The 18,842-nt window shown below is 37.1% G+C and overlaps 1 protein-coding gene across 5 annotated transcripts in view; it reads right to left on the bottom strand.

The window, feature by feature from the left end:
• Positions 1-1,265: 1,265 nt before the first annotated feature.
• Positions 1,266-18,842, bottom strand: part of LOC136267017 (receptor-type tyrosine-protein phosphatase S-like) — a 29,675-nt gene continuing 12,098 nt past the window's right edge. Inside the window, exons 1-35 of one of the 5 annotated variants that reach the window (XM_066062068.1) lie at positions 13,225-13,363; positions 10,718-11,056; positions 10,253-10,522; positions 9,926-10,189; positions 9,616-9,870; positions 9,311-9,565; positions 8,991-9,260; positions 8,667-8,936; positions 8,349-8,609; positions 8,037-8,297; positions 7,725-7,982; positions 7,306-7,596; positions 7,146-7,255; positions 6,897-7,089; positions 6,713-6,842; positions 6,377-6,662; positions 6,285-6,321; positions 5,814-5,940; positions 4,730-4,767; positions 4,622-4,681; positions 4,286-4,567; positions 4,049-4,231; positions 3,915-3,991; positions 3,727-3,861; positions 3,558-3,677; positions 3,295-3,464; positions 3,097-3,232; positions 2,891-3,046; positions 2,773-2,830; positions 2,472-2,542; positions 2,289-2,423; positions 2,113-2,238; positions 1,915-2,054; positions 1,723-1,858; positions 1,266-1,587 (exon numbers count right to left, since the gene is read on the bottom strand). In XM_066062068.1, coding sequence (XP_065918140.1) covers positions 1,534-1,587; positions 1,723-1,858; positions 1,915-2,054; positions 2,113-2,238; positions 2,289-2,423; positions 2,472-2,542; positions 2,773-2,830; positions 2,891-3,046; positions 3,097-3,232; positions 3,295-3,464; positions 3,558-3,677; positions 3,727-3,861; positions 3,915-3,991; positions 4,049-4,231; positions 4,286-4,567; positions 4,622-4,681; positions 4,730-4,767; positions 5,814-5,940; positions 6,285-6,321; positions 6,377-6,662; positions 6,713-6,842; positions 6,897-7,089; positions 7,146-7,255; positions 7,306-7,596; positions 7,725-7,982; positions 8,037-8,297; positions 8,349-8,609; positions 8,667-8,936; positions 8,991-9,260; positions 9,311-9,565; positions 9,616-9,870; positions 9,926-10,189; positions 10,253-10,522; positions 10,718-11,056; positions 13,225-13,291 — 6,021 coding nt within the window. In that variant the 5' untranslated portion in view covers positions 13,292-13,363 and the 3' untranslated portion in view covers positions 1,266-1,533. Of the gene's footprint in view, positions 1,588-1,722; positions 1,859-1,914; positions 2,055-2,112; positions 2,239-2,288; positions 2,424-2,471; positions 2,543-2,772; positions 2,831-2,890; positions 3,047-3,096; positions 3,233-3,294; positions 3,465-3,557; positions 3,678-3,726; positions 3,862-3,914; positions 3,992-4,048; positions 4,232-4,285; positions 4,568-4,621; positions 4,768-5,813; positions 5,941-6,284; positions 6,322-6,376; positions 6,663-6,712; positions 6,843-6,896; positions 7,090-7,145; positions 7,256-7,305; positions 7,597-7,724; positions 7,983-8,036; positions 8,298-8,348; positions 8,610-8,666; positions 8,937-8,990; positions 9,261-9,310; positions 9,566-9,615; positions 9,871-9,925; positions 10,190-10,252; positions 10,523-10,717; positions 11,057-13,224; positions 13,364-18,766; positions 18,821-18,842 lie in introns of those variants that run through there. The other 4 variants (XM_066062069.1, XM_066062067.1, XM_066062070.1 and 1 more) reach the window with 4 other exon arrangements.

Genomic DNA, 18,842 nt, shown 5'->3' with positions numbered 1-18,842 from the left:
AAACTAACACCACCAGTGGATAGCTACACTATCGTACTACAAGTTTTGACCCTCAGCACTACTCAAACTACACGAGGCTGGTTTTTACACACGCCTTTTCTGGGTGATGTGGAGTGCTCAAATGGCGGTTTCAGGCCTTGTGAAGGACCTGGCTTGGCAAGAGTCAGTGGTTTACTGGTGGACAGCCTTATAATGTTTGCCAGACGTGTTCTCTGTTGATTTTGCTACATATCAGCCACTAAGGAGCCAGCACAGCCCTGTAATCTCGTGTCTGGACTCCAATCGTGGTCTGCCTCCATTTTGAGGTCTATCTCTTGCCCTCCCCGCCACCCCCCAGCCTCCACCCCCCAGCCTCCACCCCCCAGCCTCCACCCCCCAGCCTCCACCCCCCAGCCTCCACCCCCCAGCCTCCACCCCCCAGCCTCCACCCCCCAGCCTCCACCCCCCAGCCTCCACCCCCCAGCCTCCACCCCCCAGCCTCCACCCCCCAGCCTCCACCCCCCAGCCTCCACCCCCCAGCCTCCACCCCCCAGCCTCCACCCCCCAGCCTCCACCCCCCAGCCTCCACCCCCCAGCCTCCACCCCTTTGTGAGCACTCGTGATACTACTTCGCTCGTCCAACTGCTCAGATTTTCTATCTTATTTGGCGGGAAACTGTACAAGCAGCTACAAGTACTGGAAGTGGCTTGAAAGGTAACAGATTGATGCATCTTTTGTGTAAATTTCATACGCGTGCTTGCTATCCTTGGAGAGTTATGCTGGCTTCCATTCTTTAAAACCGTTTATCTCAGAACTTCTAATGTGCGATTTGGATCGTTTTTCCAAAATCCAGTCACATATGATCTTCAAATTTGGCTCATTTGTAGTATAATACTGCTTGACCCACTAAAAGTATTTCTAAATCTTTTTGTTCAAATGCTATGTCTGACATAATATTTATATACAGCCAATCAAAATTTCCACCATACGTTTCATATGGAGAAGCCATAAAAGTACAGTATTCATTACAGTCCTTTCTCGAACTTGTAATGGAGATAAACCACACATGTCTGTTGTTGACACCTTTGCTGTTGTTACCGCTAATCATCTGGTTGGCTGAAACGTTAACTCTGTTGAGAAAAAATCCACTTTTAATTTTTAGCTGATTAAGCCTGTTTTTTCAGGATCCATGCAGCTCAACTTGTACACACTATAGCTAATGTGTACATGTATGCATATCATGACACCCACTATGTTATCAATCAGATTTCCAATGAAGAAATGTGTACATGTAAACAATTCAGTGAAGTATGTGTTTTGTATTTAAATATTACATTACAAGGTGCTAGCAGCATAATCAATACAACATTGATTTATAATAGTACACATACTGTATATACATCAGTGATAAAACACTTGTCAAAATAAAAAGTTATTATTTTACAGATTACTGTTATATAGCACTTCATGAACAAACACTACATATTTACACAGTGTAAGGGAATAAAAAAGAAGTCACTGTAATTTCTTGATCATAAAGTATAATCATGTTAGTTATGTTTCCTGTAGGACTGCCACAAGTGCTCTGTGAATATATTCATATTGTTCCTACAGGAAAACAGAAGACAAATCTGTTAGCACATACAGGAAGCTTTACAGTGCAGTAACTAGGAAGCCAACCATACTCAGAAGAAACATTATGTAATTGTGCTTGACAGGTGTGAGTGATCTAGCTAAACTCACTAAGTTTTCCACTAGTTCTAACTTCTGCGACTGTAGTACATGAACTGTTTTAAATACGTTGAACAACTGTTCTGTCTTGAACTGATTAATACTGATTATTAGCGCACACAGTGTCCCACAGCATCCAATGTCATCACTACAAACACGAGGATTGTGTCAAACAGTTATTTCATGTCTACTGCAACTTCTTACCTGCAATGGACAGTGATTGGTCCATTGCCTTGAATACGTTCCAATACTTTGATCATATCAACCACAGGGGTGGAACTAATAGGACAGGAGTGTTGAGACCACTTTACATACTGAAAGTGTGTTATGGTCCGAGACATGTTCTGAAGTACAATACAAATGCTAGCGTGTATGATACATTTAATACCGTACAACACTAACCTCTCTTGTATTTGTCAGTTTGATGTTACGCTGAACAATTTCCTCATTCAATGTCTCTACTGAAGTGATTTCACTCACAAAGCTCTCTGACTCCAAATTTTCATTGCAGCAATTAAACAATACCTTCTACGAAACATACAATAATCACATTTGCACAAGATCACATTCTGCATTACCTCTTCATCTTCTGTTAGTTGACCCAACAATATAACAACTTGAGATTTATTTTCCCATACCATTGTCCAGAAATCAATTGCAGTTGATTGTATAGGCTCTGGTGCAACAATAAAAGCTTTACGTTTGTGATAGCCCTGTGTGTAAATGAATGAAACACAGGTTATTTAGTGTTTACTACTCACGTTAATGTAGAAAGCATTAAGGTGATCAGAACTTCCATCAGGTTTGTGTAATACCATCTCAGTGCAGTCAACTACAGTAAAAGATACATACAAGTTGTCAGTACTTTAAATATAAAATTGATAAATTTTTACAAATATTGGTGTAAAATTAAGTTTTGTGCAGTGGATAAAGTTGTTAAAGTTTGATGCATTTATTTTTCCTATTGAAAATGGTTGGCAATAGTAACTCCTAAAAGCCCATTTTGTAAAAACTTCACAAATGTTTTGTTTGCATGAATGTTATATGAACTATTCTTCTTACTGCTACATCTTGGTGATGTCGTAGTACAAGAAAGAGTTTCCTTTATCATCATCAGTTTCTGGAAAACAGTACAACACAAAATTAGTGATTGTTTTATTAGGGTTGACAGATAGCACACCTCGAATTGTAACTGAAGTTCACTTTTCTCAGCAGATGGATTTACAGTGAACAATTCATCAACTCTAACTATAGCACTCTTCACTGGACCACAGATGGAGGTATTTCCACAAGTAATGTACTCCAGTAAAGCTGTGTAAATGAATGTGTACTGCTCCTATACAAATGTGTACAACATAAACAGATGAAAAAATCTCTTGTTTTTACCATTGTTTGAACCATATGATTTCTTTGGTATCTCATTTTGTGTACACAGTCAAACACATTTACAACACTTTCTTTTTGGATACGTTGTATCTCACTGTCAATTGCTATGAAAGTCCCAGTACGCCCAACACCAGCACTACAAAATATATGTGTACATGAATAATACCATTCATCATAGCAATGATTCTATACACCTACCTGCAGTGTACCAACATTGGTTTGGCAGTATTACGATAGTGGTAATCATTAACTATCCTCTGGAAATCCAACAGGGCAGTAGCATGGTTTGGTACACCATGGTCAGGCCAGCCAGTGAAATGAAGCTGGCATATTACACGGACTTCATTATCGTCATCATCATCTGAGACCTACACACAAACAATAATGCATTAAATAAGGTGCGAGTAAGAAAGAATAAGGATTTATTTTTACAAAAGCCACATAAAAATATTTATTTATACCTTTTTGACATGAAAGTGACGAATGCTGTAATATGCTCTGTTTTCCTCTTTGTGAAGTATGACATTTATGGAGCCATAAGTAGTTGAACCAGAATCAGGCCAGTATTGGCGACATTTAATCTGCACATTAAGAAGCATACGCACTACCACATAGTTTGGATCAGTATACCTTAGAATCTTCCACCAGTCTAGTCAACATCACAATGGTTTTTATGTTGTGTTCCCAGATCATCCTCCAAAAATCATTGAGTGAGTTGATAACAGGGCCTTGTGCTGCGATGTATGCTTTTGGCTCCTTATAACCCTGAATGATAACATTGTACGTCACACAGCTAGTAGAAATTGCATGTAGTTTACATTGATGTAAGATGCATTGATGTAGTCACTACCAATGAGTTGATCCTGCGGGCTCAACACCACCCGAGAATGATCATCTATGTCAATAACAGAAACTTAAAATTATAGAAAGAAAATATTAATAATATTCTTACATGGCATAATGTTTATAAAACGATTTTTAGTTTTATTGCAGCTTAATTTTGCAGCATGTTGAGTTAACAGTAAATCAAGAGACACTTTCTGAAAATCTTCCTCGAGTTTAGCAGATTTGCTTGCCTTCAACATAGCAAGATGCTCTGCAAAGTTATCTACTTTCACTGCTTGGTGAGAGTCATCTGTACAAATCACATCATTACAATGTTGTACACAACATATGTCGTGTTTCTTACTTGTAGAAAGTTTAGGATTGGTAACCGTAAGTTTCAGCATGGCAGAAACAGTGTTTCCCTCACTGGATACAGTCACTGTGTAATCTCCCTGGTCGTGGATGTCGGTATTAATAATATATAAAGAGCCATCTGGAAGTATTGGATGAGTAACTGGCTTCTCGTCTTTCATCCAAGTGACTTCAGGTTGATAAAGGTTTGGTAGACCAATTGGTAGTGTAGTTGGCTGACCAACACATGAATTTACTTCAGACAGTTCTAGTTTGATCTTAAACGCTGGATTAACTAGCAGTATATAAATCACTCATTACATTAAACCACATTTTATTTTTTACTAACCAGAATCCATAATTGCTGACTCTGTCAGTTTGGTAGGACATGATGCACTTTCTTTATCAACTGATGACATTTTGATTGCACTATCATCAATTGTTGATGAACTCTTACTTGTTCTAATGCTGTCAGAATGTCTACTTCTGTAAACACTGCAGTTGAAGCAAATACATAACATTACAAAATATACTAAACGATCCATACATGTTCAAATACCAGTACATTTTACCTTCTTGCTACTAAAGTTTATTATTGGAGAGTTGATCCAGCCTGCCTCTAATACCCGAATTTCTTAATGTCTAATACTCAAATAACTCAATGCTTAGACTCACTGTTTTCAAACGTGCCTAAAACTTTCCATTCCTTTCCCCAGGTACAAATTAAAAAATTAAAAAAGGCTACACAATTATAACAGTTCTAGGTTATCAACTACAAAATTATCATTAGATAGATGATGGTGCATTGTGGCCTTCTGTGGGCTGCAAAGGAAAAATTTGAACTAACTAACAAGGCTAGAGCTCAAGTAGCCTCTAATAAATTATTAAACATTATACGAGGGGTTTATTTTCATTTGCTACACTAGAGGAGAGTATTGGCAAACAACCCTATTAGATTATTAATCGCATAACCTATGCGTGACTTGGTTATCATATAAATTTTATCTTGTTTACCTATCCAATATCTTACTATAAAAGGTTGTAACTATATGCATGTAGGAGTTACATGTCAGTAAACAGAACTGCAATGGTGGAAAACATCTACACATGTCAGTAACATATACACCCACACTACAGCATGGTATAGGTGGGTGCCTCCCATATGTTACAGCTAATTGGCATGATGAGCAACATTGGTTGGCCTGGTAACAGACTAATTAAGTCATGCACTACATGAAGAGTGACTAGTATTGCATGTGCTGCATTAGAAAATTTATTTTCTTAACCAGCTAGAACACTGCCAATACCAGTGTACAGACATGATGTCATTAAATCTACAGATTTCACAAGCTAATTTTACACATGCATGGCACAGATGTATGCCATTAATTTCCTAATATTGTAGCCATGTTACACTGTGCTAGGCAACTATATTTGTACCTACTTCCTGAGACCATGCACTGGTTCCATGTCACCACATAGCTTAATGGCATATTGTACATATTACAAATAGTGTGTACATAAATGGTTAATTTACTTACAGTAAGAATACTATCACTACCACAATCACCAAGATGACAATGACCAGTACTGCAATAATGGCTCCTATCACAAGGCCTGTACCACTGCTGTCATCACTGCCACTGACGTCTTGTTGTGTTGGGAAAACTACATATAAGAAACACAAAATATTTATTGCCAGTGTACTGAACAGCTGCTATACTGTTCACTCAATCACCAGTAACTAAAATAACTCTTAAAGGATATTGAGTGTAGGATGTGTAATAGACCCGGTACACATGAGTGAGTTGACAAACAGCAGAAACATAAGTGCAAAGAAGTTTAACTGAATTCATGAGGAAGAATTTCACTACCATCAGATTCATTAACCATCATATATAAACCCAGACATTCCCGTGTGTGACCACAATGAATATGATGGCCACTAAATGAAATTCAGACACTATGCTATAATCATGACAGTATCAAATTACTTGATATCCCTTCCTCACCTCTAGTCTGTACATTTGTTGTTGTAGAAATTTCTTGCTACAGTAAAATTTTTTATATTACAGTTTAATTACCTCTTAACATGTGTACCTACCTGCTGTGTGCTGCTGACTGAGAACACTCGGTAAAACAGTAAAACTGTGTCCTGAATCACTTCTCTGTTATAAAACACACGACCATTAGAATCAGTAGTGTTATCACCAGCTCCCAGGATGTAGCTCATCCTATAATCAGGTACATACTGACTGGCATTAACCACAGCAGCCACATAGAATAGTGGAGTAGTCTTAGTGGACTCCCTAAGAAGTTGCTGTGTTGAAATACTTTCAGGATCAGTTATCAGCTGATCACTGGCCATATGTACGATAATGTATAAGTAACTGTAATATTAACAATTGTTATTATATGTGGTTTACAGGCAATTAGATACCTGAATGGGCCATTTTGGGCTGTTATAGTTGGTAATTCTACAACAATTGTGTGCCCTCTTTCTGATACAGATTCAAAGTTGATAGTTTTATTTGGTCTCCTGTCTTCATTGACAGTTACAATAACAGGCTCTGAAAGAATGTGAGTTATAACTACAATGAACTGTTTAAAATTAAGTTACACACTTCCAGCTAATGTTCTCCCAGTTACTGTTCTACTCTTCTCCCCCTCCAGTGATCTACCAGTAGTTCCTATCAACCTGACTGCTGTCACATATACACTGTACTCTGTGTATGGTCTGAGGTTGTCAAGAGTGTATGTGTTGTTTATCAACGTAGTAATGGCATATTCAAAATGATTGGTATGATTGTAGTAAACCTGCAGATGAATGACATCTTCGGAGTAATGCAAAACATTCCAGTAAAGCTTATCACCTTAAAATGATCAACAATTCCTCGTGGTTGAACAGGGTTCCTCCACTTAAGCATAAGTGAATCAACTTCCTCTGAAATGATACTAAGATGTTGAGGCCTTGAAGAATGTACTAAACAAAACAGGATTACAGTTATGTAGCATGCTGGAATGATATTATACCTTCTACTACTATATTCGTTGATACGCTGGCATTGATAGTTCCTCCAATCCCTGCAATACACTTATACCCTCCACTGTGTACAACTCTATTGATATGAAGAATGGAGGAAGCTGTTCGACTATCATCCTCATCAGTTGTTGTGTAGTTGTATTCAACACCATTTGGTGTCTTCCAAGAGAAGGTCATGTTCATTGGTGAATTTTTATGATTAGTAGCAGTACATGTGATCTGAAACTCCTCTCCCAACACTACATGAACTTGTTGAGGTAGTTCCTGTACTATGGGTGGACCTGTAACAACCACAGTGTGTACTGCAAGTGCACTTTGACAAAACACAGTGGTTAAAGTTTACATCCTTAATTACACGTTTGTAATTTGTTTAACATCAATGACACATGGCTCAAATTGACAACCTCACCATATACATTGATGTTGGCTATATCAGATGCCACTGATCCAGCTTCATTTGTTACAGTACACCTGTACGTGACTTGTCCATCTGTTTTGATGCTAGCAGTGTATTCTGTTGTGTTATCAACTACATGCCAGCTACCCCCACTAAATTTTTCCCAAGAAAACAGTAATGATCCATGACCACCAGCCTGACAAGAAAGAGTAAAATTATTTCCCACTGGTACATCAATACTTGATGGGTGAGTTGTGATCACTGGAGAACCTGAATGTGTAACATGTCAAACAAACTGCAAATTTTCTTAACTATGATCCTTACCATAGACAGTCAGGTTAGCAGTGTTAGATATCACTGATAATGATCCACTCCTCACATTACACACATAACTACCATCATCACTACTCCTCACACTAGTAATTGTTAGTATACTAGTGTCACCAGTTGATGTTGATTGTCCTGTAACATCTCTACCATCACTAGTCCATGAGAATGTCACATTAGATGATACTGATGATGTACATGTTAAATTGACTGATGAACCAACTGGGACTAGTCTGTCTTGAGGATGAGTAGTGATTTCTAAAAATTTTAACATAGTAATGCTCGTACTCTCGTACTATTGTCTTGTACCCAGAATTGTGATCATCGCTGGATTTGATGTGACATTACCAACTTCATTTCCCACTACACATCTATACCCCTCTGACTCTTGAATGTTTTCTATTTTATAAGTTTTGTTGTTGCTATTAGTGACAGTTGACCAGGAATTGTCAACATTGTTTTCCCACTGATATATCAGCATTCCTTTTCCACTTCCCTCACAGTTTAGAGCAACATCCATGTCAACAGTTGCCAAGTGATCAGAAGGATGAACTGTGACAATGGGCACACCTATATGAATATAGAGTAGTTACTTGAACAAACACAACATAATTATATAAAACTAACCATAATTGTCTACTCTTGCTCCATTAGAAACAGTTGAACCAGCCTCATTGCTGACTCGACACCTGTACATGTACTCTCCAATAGTCAGTGTTGTATCAGTAGTGTATGATGTTGTGTTATCATTACTAACAGTAGTCCAATCACTACCAGAACTTCTTCTCTCCCAGGAATATACTAGTATTCCTAGACCACTAGCTCTACACATGAGAGTGATGCTTCTTCCCATTGGTACATCACCACCTGTTGGGTGATCTGTGATCCCTGGAGAACCTATATAAGTGATAAGTACAGCATCACTGACATAATATCTTGCACAGTACTAACCATACACATTCACAGTAGCTCTATTAGACACAACTGATCCAGCTTCATTGCTCACATTACACCTGTACATGTACTCTCCAATAGTCAGTGTTGTATCAGTAGTGTATGATATTGTGTTATCATTACTAACAGTAGTCCAACTACTACCAGAACTTCTTCTCTCCCAGGAATATACTAGCGTTCCTAGACCACTAGCTCTACACATGAGAGTGATGTTTCTTCCCATTGGGACATAATCACTTATTGGGTGATTTATGATTTCTGGGGGACCTGCGTAAGTATTATACATTTAGTTGCATACATATAAGCATAATACTCACCATACACATTCACAGTAGCACTATTAGACACAACTGATCCAGCCTCATTGCTCACGTTACATTGATATAGTCCACTTATTGATGTAGTATAGGTTGTTGTATTACTGTCATCAACAATAGTCCAGTCTCCACCGGATTCCCTCTTCTCCCACAAATACGCCAGCAGCCCCCTACCACTTGCTTCACATTCAAGGGTTACATTATATCCCATAGGTATGTCACCGCCCACTGGATGAACAAGAAACGTTGGAGGACCTGTAAAATTGTAATTAATTTCATTACACAAATTGGCAATATGATATTACCGTAAACATGTACTTGTGTTTCATTAGACACAACTGATCCAGCTTCGTTTTCTACTCTACACCTGTAGAATCCATTAGTGGTTGTGTTGTATGTTGTTAAACTATCACTACTGATAACTGTCCAGTCCTGATTTGATTGTCTTCTCTCCCACGTGTATACTAGTAACCCTAAACCATTTGCTTCACATCGGAGAGTAATATAATGTCCCAATGGTATATATCCACCCAATGGGTGAACAGTTATTACTGGTGGATCTGTAATCAACAATAGTAAAGTGTTATGTCTTCAAGCAAAAAAAAACAAACATACCAGTAATAACTGTCAGAGTAGCAGTGTTTGATAGAGTCATCAATGATCCACTGCTTACAATACACACATAGCGGCCATCATTACTCTTGTCTGCTCCTACAATTTCTATTGTACTTGTGTCACCTTTAAGTATGTTATCTTGTTCAAGAAGTCGGCTATTGTGAGTCCATGAAAATATGAGGTCATTTGACATGGATGATGTACACGTAAAACGAACTGTTGAATTGATACCTACAGTTTGTGTTTGAGGATGGCCAACAATTTCTGCAAAACAAATCATTATATTTAGTAAAATTAACTATATACATGTGCAATAAACATGCTTACTTAGTACAGTGACATTTGCCACATCTGAGGTTACATTTCCGGCATCATTTGCTGCAACGCATCTGTATTGCCGAGATTCTGATGGTTTTGTACTGAAACTTGTACTTTGTACTGTAGCTTCAACAGTCCAGTTGGTTTCTGTGAAGCCTCTGCTCTCCCAATGATACTGTACAGATCCATCCATAGAAACTGCTTCACAACTAAGAGTGACTTGTGTATTGGGAAATGCTACCATCTTGCTTTTAGGAGATCTTGTAATATTTGGGGGATCTGAAAAATAAAGTTTAACAATATTATATTGGAAACATTAAATTTATGTAGAGCCTCCAATTTGGCATTAAAAAAAACAACAACATGAAAGCTGACCAGTAACATGCTGACTACAGTCACAGTATGAAATTGAATTACATCAAGTTTCAGTATGTAGTATAGAGGATGTATTATGTCATCTATACACCCACCAACCTAGCACAGTTATGTTGATAGACTTGGGAAATTGTATAATTGAAGCAATCCTACATTCATATACTCCAACTGATGATTCCTCAAATCCCGAAAATATAAGATCACGGGAAGTATCTTTTGGCCAATCAAAACACACAGCAACATCACTTGTGTTGCATGATGGTACCTGTGTTCCACCTGGCATATGCCAAATTGGCCTGTGAAGAGTATCATCACAGTTTTGGCATGTTATAAAAACACCATTCTGTCCAATCGGCTTGTACAATACATCTTCATTATATACTTGGCCATCCACTACCAATTCAACACCAAGACACTGTGCGTCTACAGCTGTCAGTCCTACAGAATAGATTATACAATTACCACTTAATTGTTACTATGATACTTTGGCACTTTTGGTAAAATCCGATTGGCTAAAAAAATTGTGCTTGGTCACATGTCACCACATATTGCATAAATATAACAACAACTGGAAATATACTTTGGCAGGGAAAAGTTTGGCAAATTAAAGACAATTTGCCAACATTTTGTACCACCAAAGTTACTACTATTCAGTATACACTTTAGAAAGAGTAGGTCAATTTTAGATCCATTACAAGGGATACATTATGATCATTTGATGTGGCTCACTGCTGTGATTGTTGCAAAAACAAGCACTTAGCTACACAGGAAGCCTTATACAATAATAGCTTGTCACTAAATTCCCTGTGCCATTTATTCACACATTGTTGTTGACAGTATCACATTTCACATGGAACATTCCAGCAGTCAAACCCATATGAATGTACTGCCATGTATTCAACTTCTAGTCTACTGGTGACCACAGCGGATGGCATTGAACTGTCCTTCATCCAGTATATACCCTACATTGCTACCAACAGACAACATTTAGAGATTCTACCCAAAAGGCTTACTCAATTGCTATATACCATTGTCTGAAAGATCACCAAATTTTGTCAGCATACTGAATGTTATTGAATACCAAGTAGCAAATTTAGCTTACAAAATTTTGCAAAGTTACAAAAGTAATCTCCAGGCTCCAGTTAAAACTTTAGCTAGTGCAGATTTGACAAGACTTGGCTGATTTTTCCCCATAATATACTACTGGATATTGACATGCTAATATGATGAGAAAGAATTGACGTTTGAAATGTGACTACTAAAATATTCCAGCAATTCTACAAGTCTTTATTTTTTTCAATTTGCAAAGTTATTACCGGACCTCAGACACACTCCACTAGAGTTTGATAAGTGTTACGTGAGGGAATTGTGACCATGTATCTAATACCAACTGTACTACTATCATAGGATGGCACCAATAGTTCACATCTTGTGTAGCTCTTTCAACGCCAATCAACACAGCTAATTGGTCAGTCAAAACAGTACATCAGACCCTTTGAAGAAGGCAAATATAATCTAATCTATAAGTAGAGAAAACAGTCTGGAGGATGGTTCTACACACAATGGTGGATTTACAACTAGTTGTTTCAACAAATTATACACCTGAAACCACTAAATCACTAAATACTTGGCTTCACAAAATTTTGTACAATACCATCATAAAAGCAGATGAGCACTCAACCATTTTTATCATGTGTGTCAGTTCAATATCAATTCTAATGGTAAGAAAAACAAACACTTCCTATACAACAATGTTACCTAATCACTTTCTGAGGAATAGATACATTTGCAAGAAGCTATACATTTCACAGGTATTATTACCAGAATACATATAACTGTCTTGGCTTTTCTACTGTACTAGATGTACTATAGCTAAGCTTTGGGTTTCATAGTTAAATATAGCTAGCTACAGAGTGAATGTGGCATAGAACACTTGAAGATTGTTAATGGCAACCAATATGTCCATATACTTTTCTGTTAGGCTTTCCAGCTATAAGTCATTAAGTCTAAGTCCTTGAAATTAGGTTAGGTAATCCTAAGGCTGCAGCGCATGTTGCTGTAGACCTTCAGTGCTGGTCACTGTAAAGTGTTAATAATAAAATACACCAAACATCTCTATTGGTGTTCTACATATATAGCATGATAATTATAGTCATGGCGTGTCACATCTCCTCCACATGTCACCAGAGGGTGTCAATTTGAAGACAACCAACATGATCACATGTTCACACACTTCCACATACAACTAATCGACTCGTGTGCTTGTGTATTACTGTGCATATAAACTATACGAAAGAGTTTACTATAGCACAGATCCCAGCACTGCAGCCATACACGTAGTTTCGTAAAGCCATATACTACACACTAAACTTCATTCAAGATTTATAGTTAACTCAATCAAGCTTCAATGCTCCACGAAGCCTCAATATAGCTAGATACGTAATTCTTTACAGAACAACCTAATAGCTAGTGGCTAATACGATCGATCCATATTTCGGCATATGGCTACGTATAGCATAATTCTTGAGCTCAACAATAAGGCAGGCACGCGAGATGTGAAAGTAAAGCCAGTAGGCGGGTCAGACATAGCTAGCTACGAAACTTACCATATAGCATCGCTGAAGTTAGCACGAACAGACTCCATAGTTGCTTCCAAATTACGTTGCAATCCATACTTGATATACGTGTATAAACTATAAACTTTCCATCACTAAAAGTTCAATGTATTTGTACCTTCAATGATTACGATGCTATGGAATCACGTGCACCGAATTACGTATAGCCGTAATTGGTAAGGTTTCAATTACTTCCGGCTCAGTTGACCTCAGGTTGGTTTAATAGATCACGCTGGGTGTAGTCAAAACAAACATAATATATTATACTGATTTTGTGACCAAGTGCTGTGTCAGCTCCTCCTGAAATCACCCAAGTGTGTATGATGGTACGCATGCATGAGTGGACACTATAACAGTCGCTTTATGAGTGAACTACTTAACACTTCAAGGAAAAAGTTACATATCTTTCCATGGAAAAGTTTTCATGCCGAGAAAGTCACAGGAACCTAGCATAGCTGCAGGGGAGTGGTGGTATATGTTACCGACAGGAGTGAATGATACTATTATAGTGACCTGCTCTTTTTACATATGAATATTTTATAACTTGCCCTGTAGACATGCTGACCAGTAGCAGATACCCTATGCACACCTAGTACATAACAGTATCAAGTAGCTCATTGGTGCAGAGCAAAGCCATATACACAAAAGTAAGCTTCTCTTCTTACAGGTTCAACGTTTGGTTGAAAACACAGCAACACATTTCTGAACAATAACTGTTTCTCAGTCTGCACTATTCCAAACATTGATGAAGAATAGTATTCACTGTATACATGGTAGGTGGTCTATACGCAGCAAGTCAGGTAGGCCTTGAGGGTGCATCTCTACCTAGGTATTTGCTTTTTCCAATTTAATAGATCATTTGTCTTAAAAGTTCAGGTATGGCACTTCATATCTAGCTCAATCAAATCAAACATAAAATATGATACTATCATCAGTGATCAACTCTAGTATGATAGCAAATAGATTAAGGATGTAAGCATGTGGGGTTTAGCTAATGAGGAATATTTCACATTTCCTCCTAAAGTTTACCACAATAGCAAATAAGTGTAACCGTCTCAGTGACCACTAAAGTTTCCTGTGAATTTCCATGTTGTTAGCTAAACAAGCAAAACCATTTCACTACAAATCAATTCATATAGGCTTTACCATGAGTTCATAGTGACTATTTTATATTATGAACTCTTGGATATAAACAAAGAACAAAGAGCTTCCTAAAGGTGCATTTTATCAAAAGAATTTGTTCTCTAAAAAACACAGCTTTAATTTTCATAGTTGGATTTCTTGATGGCGTGACTAAATCCATGAAATTTCTGCCCATGAATACTAGCTTTACAAGATTCACATCATACGTGTATGTGTACAATCCTATAGTATCAAATCATATACAACACAAAAACAGAATCCTTGGCAATATCATGTCCACAAAAAATTCCATCCTTCAAAGACCTGATAGAAATCAACATCTTCTTGCAGCAACAAATTAAATAATAAACCTTTATAAACAATAAAACTTTCCAAAAAATTTTATGATCATTTATTCACCTATGTTGTACCAGACCACTACTTTTCTTTTGTGTGTGAACAGGAAAAGTTCCCACCCACACACAGAGAGAAAAGTAGTGGGTTATGTGTTGTAATCAATGAACATGAAATCCTAAAAGACAAAAGAAAGGAGAAACCATTAAGATCAATATGTTGTAAGCAATCAATACTTTTATTCACTACAAGACAGTGTTAATAATGATGGAAGACATCCAGACACTCTGTCATGTTAACAACTCAACCTCTGGCTTCCACATAGCTGATATACTCACACATATGGCATGGGATATGCTGTCAGCTGACAAATAGTCCAACTAAGTGTTCAAAACACAATATGACTTCTATCCCAACTGATGTCTGTACCAGTGTGCTTGTTCTGGAATCTACTCTATTATAGTGTTGCTACAAATTGAATACATATGGAAGTGTAGTGGATACAAGACAATTCCCTGTCACCAAGATAATTTTCAAATCATATAAATGGTAGCTTATGAGCATGTGTTAATGAATCTAGTACAATATTATCGGCTATTGGTACTAGGGACTTAATGTTTGAATTTATGACAACAGTCATAATTCACAAACTTTTCATTATTGACATGGTCACTATAATGAGGTGGTCTTATTAATGAGATCATGAAGTACACCTTAGCTATGTTTGGGACCTACTTGCTGTGGTCACTATAACGAAGTGAACTATAGCTACACGACACACACCAAAAATGGAATTGCACTAATATAGCTAGCCTCGACTCAAATCTCTGCATTGGCATATTAACACTCCTTAATAAAGTATGCTAATAAATCTGTCAACCATTGATCAGATTGCATCAGCTTTATAAGTCATCTTGTATCGTGTAGGAGTAATTTTACATAAAACACAGCTAATATGCACATAGCATATATGTCATAGTATGGAAGGTGCGGATTGACTATCTTCATCTTAATTTTTAACATTGTACACTTTTGGTAGTGTTTATACTTCGTCGAAGTGATTTTCAGGAGTAAATCAGCAGTCTTTTACATACTAACACCAGCCATCTTCTCAACCAAATACAATCTGTTCAAATTTGTTGATTCTTTTCCTTGCCAAAATCATATTGTTGACATTGATATGAGATGAAGCCTTTTGATTTCTGACTAAGGTGTTGATACAACACAACGTGTATCCTTTAATGTACTGGGCTTCTGCAACTATTACTGTATGTAGATGATAGCTACATGACAATCATTACAACACAATGAGTTAATAATGTACAGTGTAATCAACCTATACAGACATGTATACTAATAATAATTATGTTTCACGCACAACTACACTGCTCACTCATTCACCCACAAAGTGGGATACAACTCTATGTTACCTGTCATTACAATTAATTACTACGTGGTCATAAGAACAGATATTGAACATATGGTAAAAGACAACGTTATTCGACAACAGACTGTTACGATGTTTGTCACACGCATCACCTAATATTAAAACTAACATAATTACAGATCTACCTACACTTCAATAATTAAGTGTGTGCACACAAATAATTGACCCAATATTATATTAATAACACTTTGTGTGTACAGCTGTGTAGACTGTGCAGCCACAACTGACTTAATGTTTATATAACAGGCTAACGAATATCTTGGTGGAACACCTAGTGTGGTCATCATACAAGACATCAGTTAAAATAATGATACAAGATTTAGAGAAAGTGGTGATACTATTATACCATTAAAGTGACAACAAACTGTCACCTGATAACAGATTCATATTACCGAGATCATGCATTTATTGAATAAATGGATGCGTGGTGACATAACTGAATAATTTTCACTGTGACAACATAATTATCACCAATAGTATTGGCTAGAAAATATGTCAACTGGCAATCAAAAATTTAATCAAAATTGATAACTTGTAATGATGATTTGGTTACCAATATTATACTAACATAATTTCTTATATCATCTCCAAACTACCTGCATACTTACCATAGGCATGGTAGGCACTCCCCCAAACATTGATGTAGGTGAGTTGATAATTTAGTAATGAGCTTAATTGCAGATTAACTGAGTTTTGATAATAAGTTTTATTGGGTGATAACAACTTCACCACTCCTTTAATAACACAATTAAAACAATTCAAAAATCATCAGTTGTATACCTTAGATTAAAATATTACCACAACAGGCCTCTATCATACACTTCAGAATACACCTGTAACTTAAATCTTTGTGGCTACTGTATAGCTGGCTTTTTTGTAGGCCACAATTCTAGTCATATATATCTCTTATACCTTAGCTGGTATCCAGATGGTGCATGCCCTGTGGATTATGTCATGAGACTCCTCTCACCATATTTACTACACCACTCTAAAGAATTTTCTGCACGATCAGTGCATGCACGTCCCAAGTGCCAAATTGGCAGAAATAGGTAATAATATATGTCTTGCCTCATTGTGGTGCTTACTGTAATAGAATAGTCATTTGCTAACTGACTCCAACATCTGCTACACACCAACAATCTGTTTACTGAATCACACATGTGAGGCTTCTAATGGATAGTTAATTGGTGATTATCACATTACACAACAACCATTATGTAGTCAGACTTTTCTATACACAGCCATGATAACCTTTATCTCTACAATATATAACATGTTGTTTCAGCTAAAAACATTGTTGAAACTTGTCTATTCCAATCACCTTATAGAGCCATCATTTTCTGATCTCATACCATGCATACGTACAGTTGTGGATTGTTATAATGACATTCAGGTGACCTTATTTATTTATGTATTAATTTTATTAAGGATTTACAGCACAAGAGTTGAAGGTCTGCAGGACTCGGTGGTCCTGTGGCCTGTGAAGTACATGACAAGAGACATAACAATAATTGTATTGCAGACAGGTAATGCATATTATTAGTACAATGAAACCTTTCTAATCGAGTCACTTTATGATAAGGTCATCACATGGTCATTATAAATATCCCCAAATGTAAATTTTCTGTACATAACGAACCATCTGTGATCAGAAAATTTTGGCTCTAAACTACGGTATTCTTAATAATTAGGGCAACATTTATTAATTCCTTGTCTCCCGTCACTCATGCACCTACCTATACCACTTTGTCCTACTGTATTGGTACTTATTACTGATTTACAGATATAAAATATTCTGTTTTAGCCAAATGTTTGAAGCCACATTAATATAGAGCACTCAGCCACCATAATAAAATACTTATTCTAATGTAGTAAAACTATTGCATTAAGTAATGGATTGTTTACTATTCTAAGAATACATTGTTCCATAACAATGTCTGTTGCCCTGCTACACATATAAAAATTTATTATTTTTTGAAACACGCATTGCAGCTGTTTAAAATAGTTAGTCGGTGGATAGTGTGTAAGCTTAGTCAGGTAGACGCTGCATGTGTCCACACCAAATCATATTACACATACATGCAGGATCTACAGGAGTATCTATAATGACTACAGTTATGTGTGTTAGCTACCAAGAGTTCATATTATATATACTGAGGAAAGTATCCTACTCTCATATACCCCTGTAGAAGGGTGAATTGTGAAGTTATGACATAACAACAAGGTGGTGTGGTTTGTGACGTACGAGTAGCCATAAAAGTGCAAGAATCGCTAGCACCATTTCACACTCGCAATGCTCAGGATAGCTGTATTTGCGAATGGCCTAGCAAGAAATGCCTATGAAGCGGTCTTAACCCATGAAGGAACGATTGTGGTTTGGTGAGAAACACTTAGAGCTGGAGTTAATTTGGTTGCTAGCGATGTTGTTAGGCACATGTTCAATCAATATCATGTTCAACTAATGACATCATTAATTATACAAGAAAAACAGGCGAACCCAGAAGTGCTACGTCATAACTTCACGATACGCCCTTCTACAGGGGTACACGAGAGTAGGATACTCTCCTCAGTATATATATTATGAACTCTTGGTGTTCTGTTACTTGTTACCTTTTGTACATGGTGCTCTTCACCCCTGCAGGCTGTCAGACTTATCTGCAACTTCTGTGGATTGACAAACCAAGTT

The sequence above is a fragment of the Dysidea avara genome, chromosome 9, assembly GCF_963678975.1.
Source record: "Dysidea avara chromosome 9, odDysAvar1.4, whole genome shotgun sequence".
In the NCBI taxonomy this organism is placed as follows: Eukaryota; Metazoa; Porifera; class Demospongiae; order Dictyoceratida; family Dysideidae; genus Dysidea; species Dysidea avara.
The sequence above is the reverse complement of the archived record's forward strand: the minus strand, read 5'-3'. Positions and strand labels throughout refer to the sequence as shown.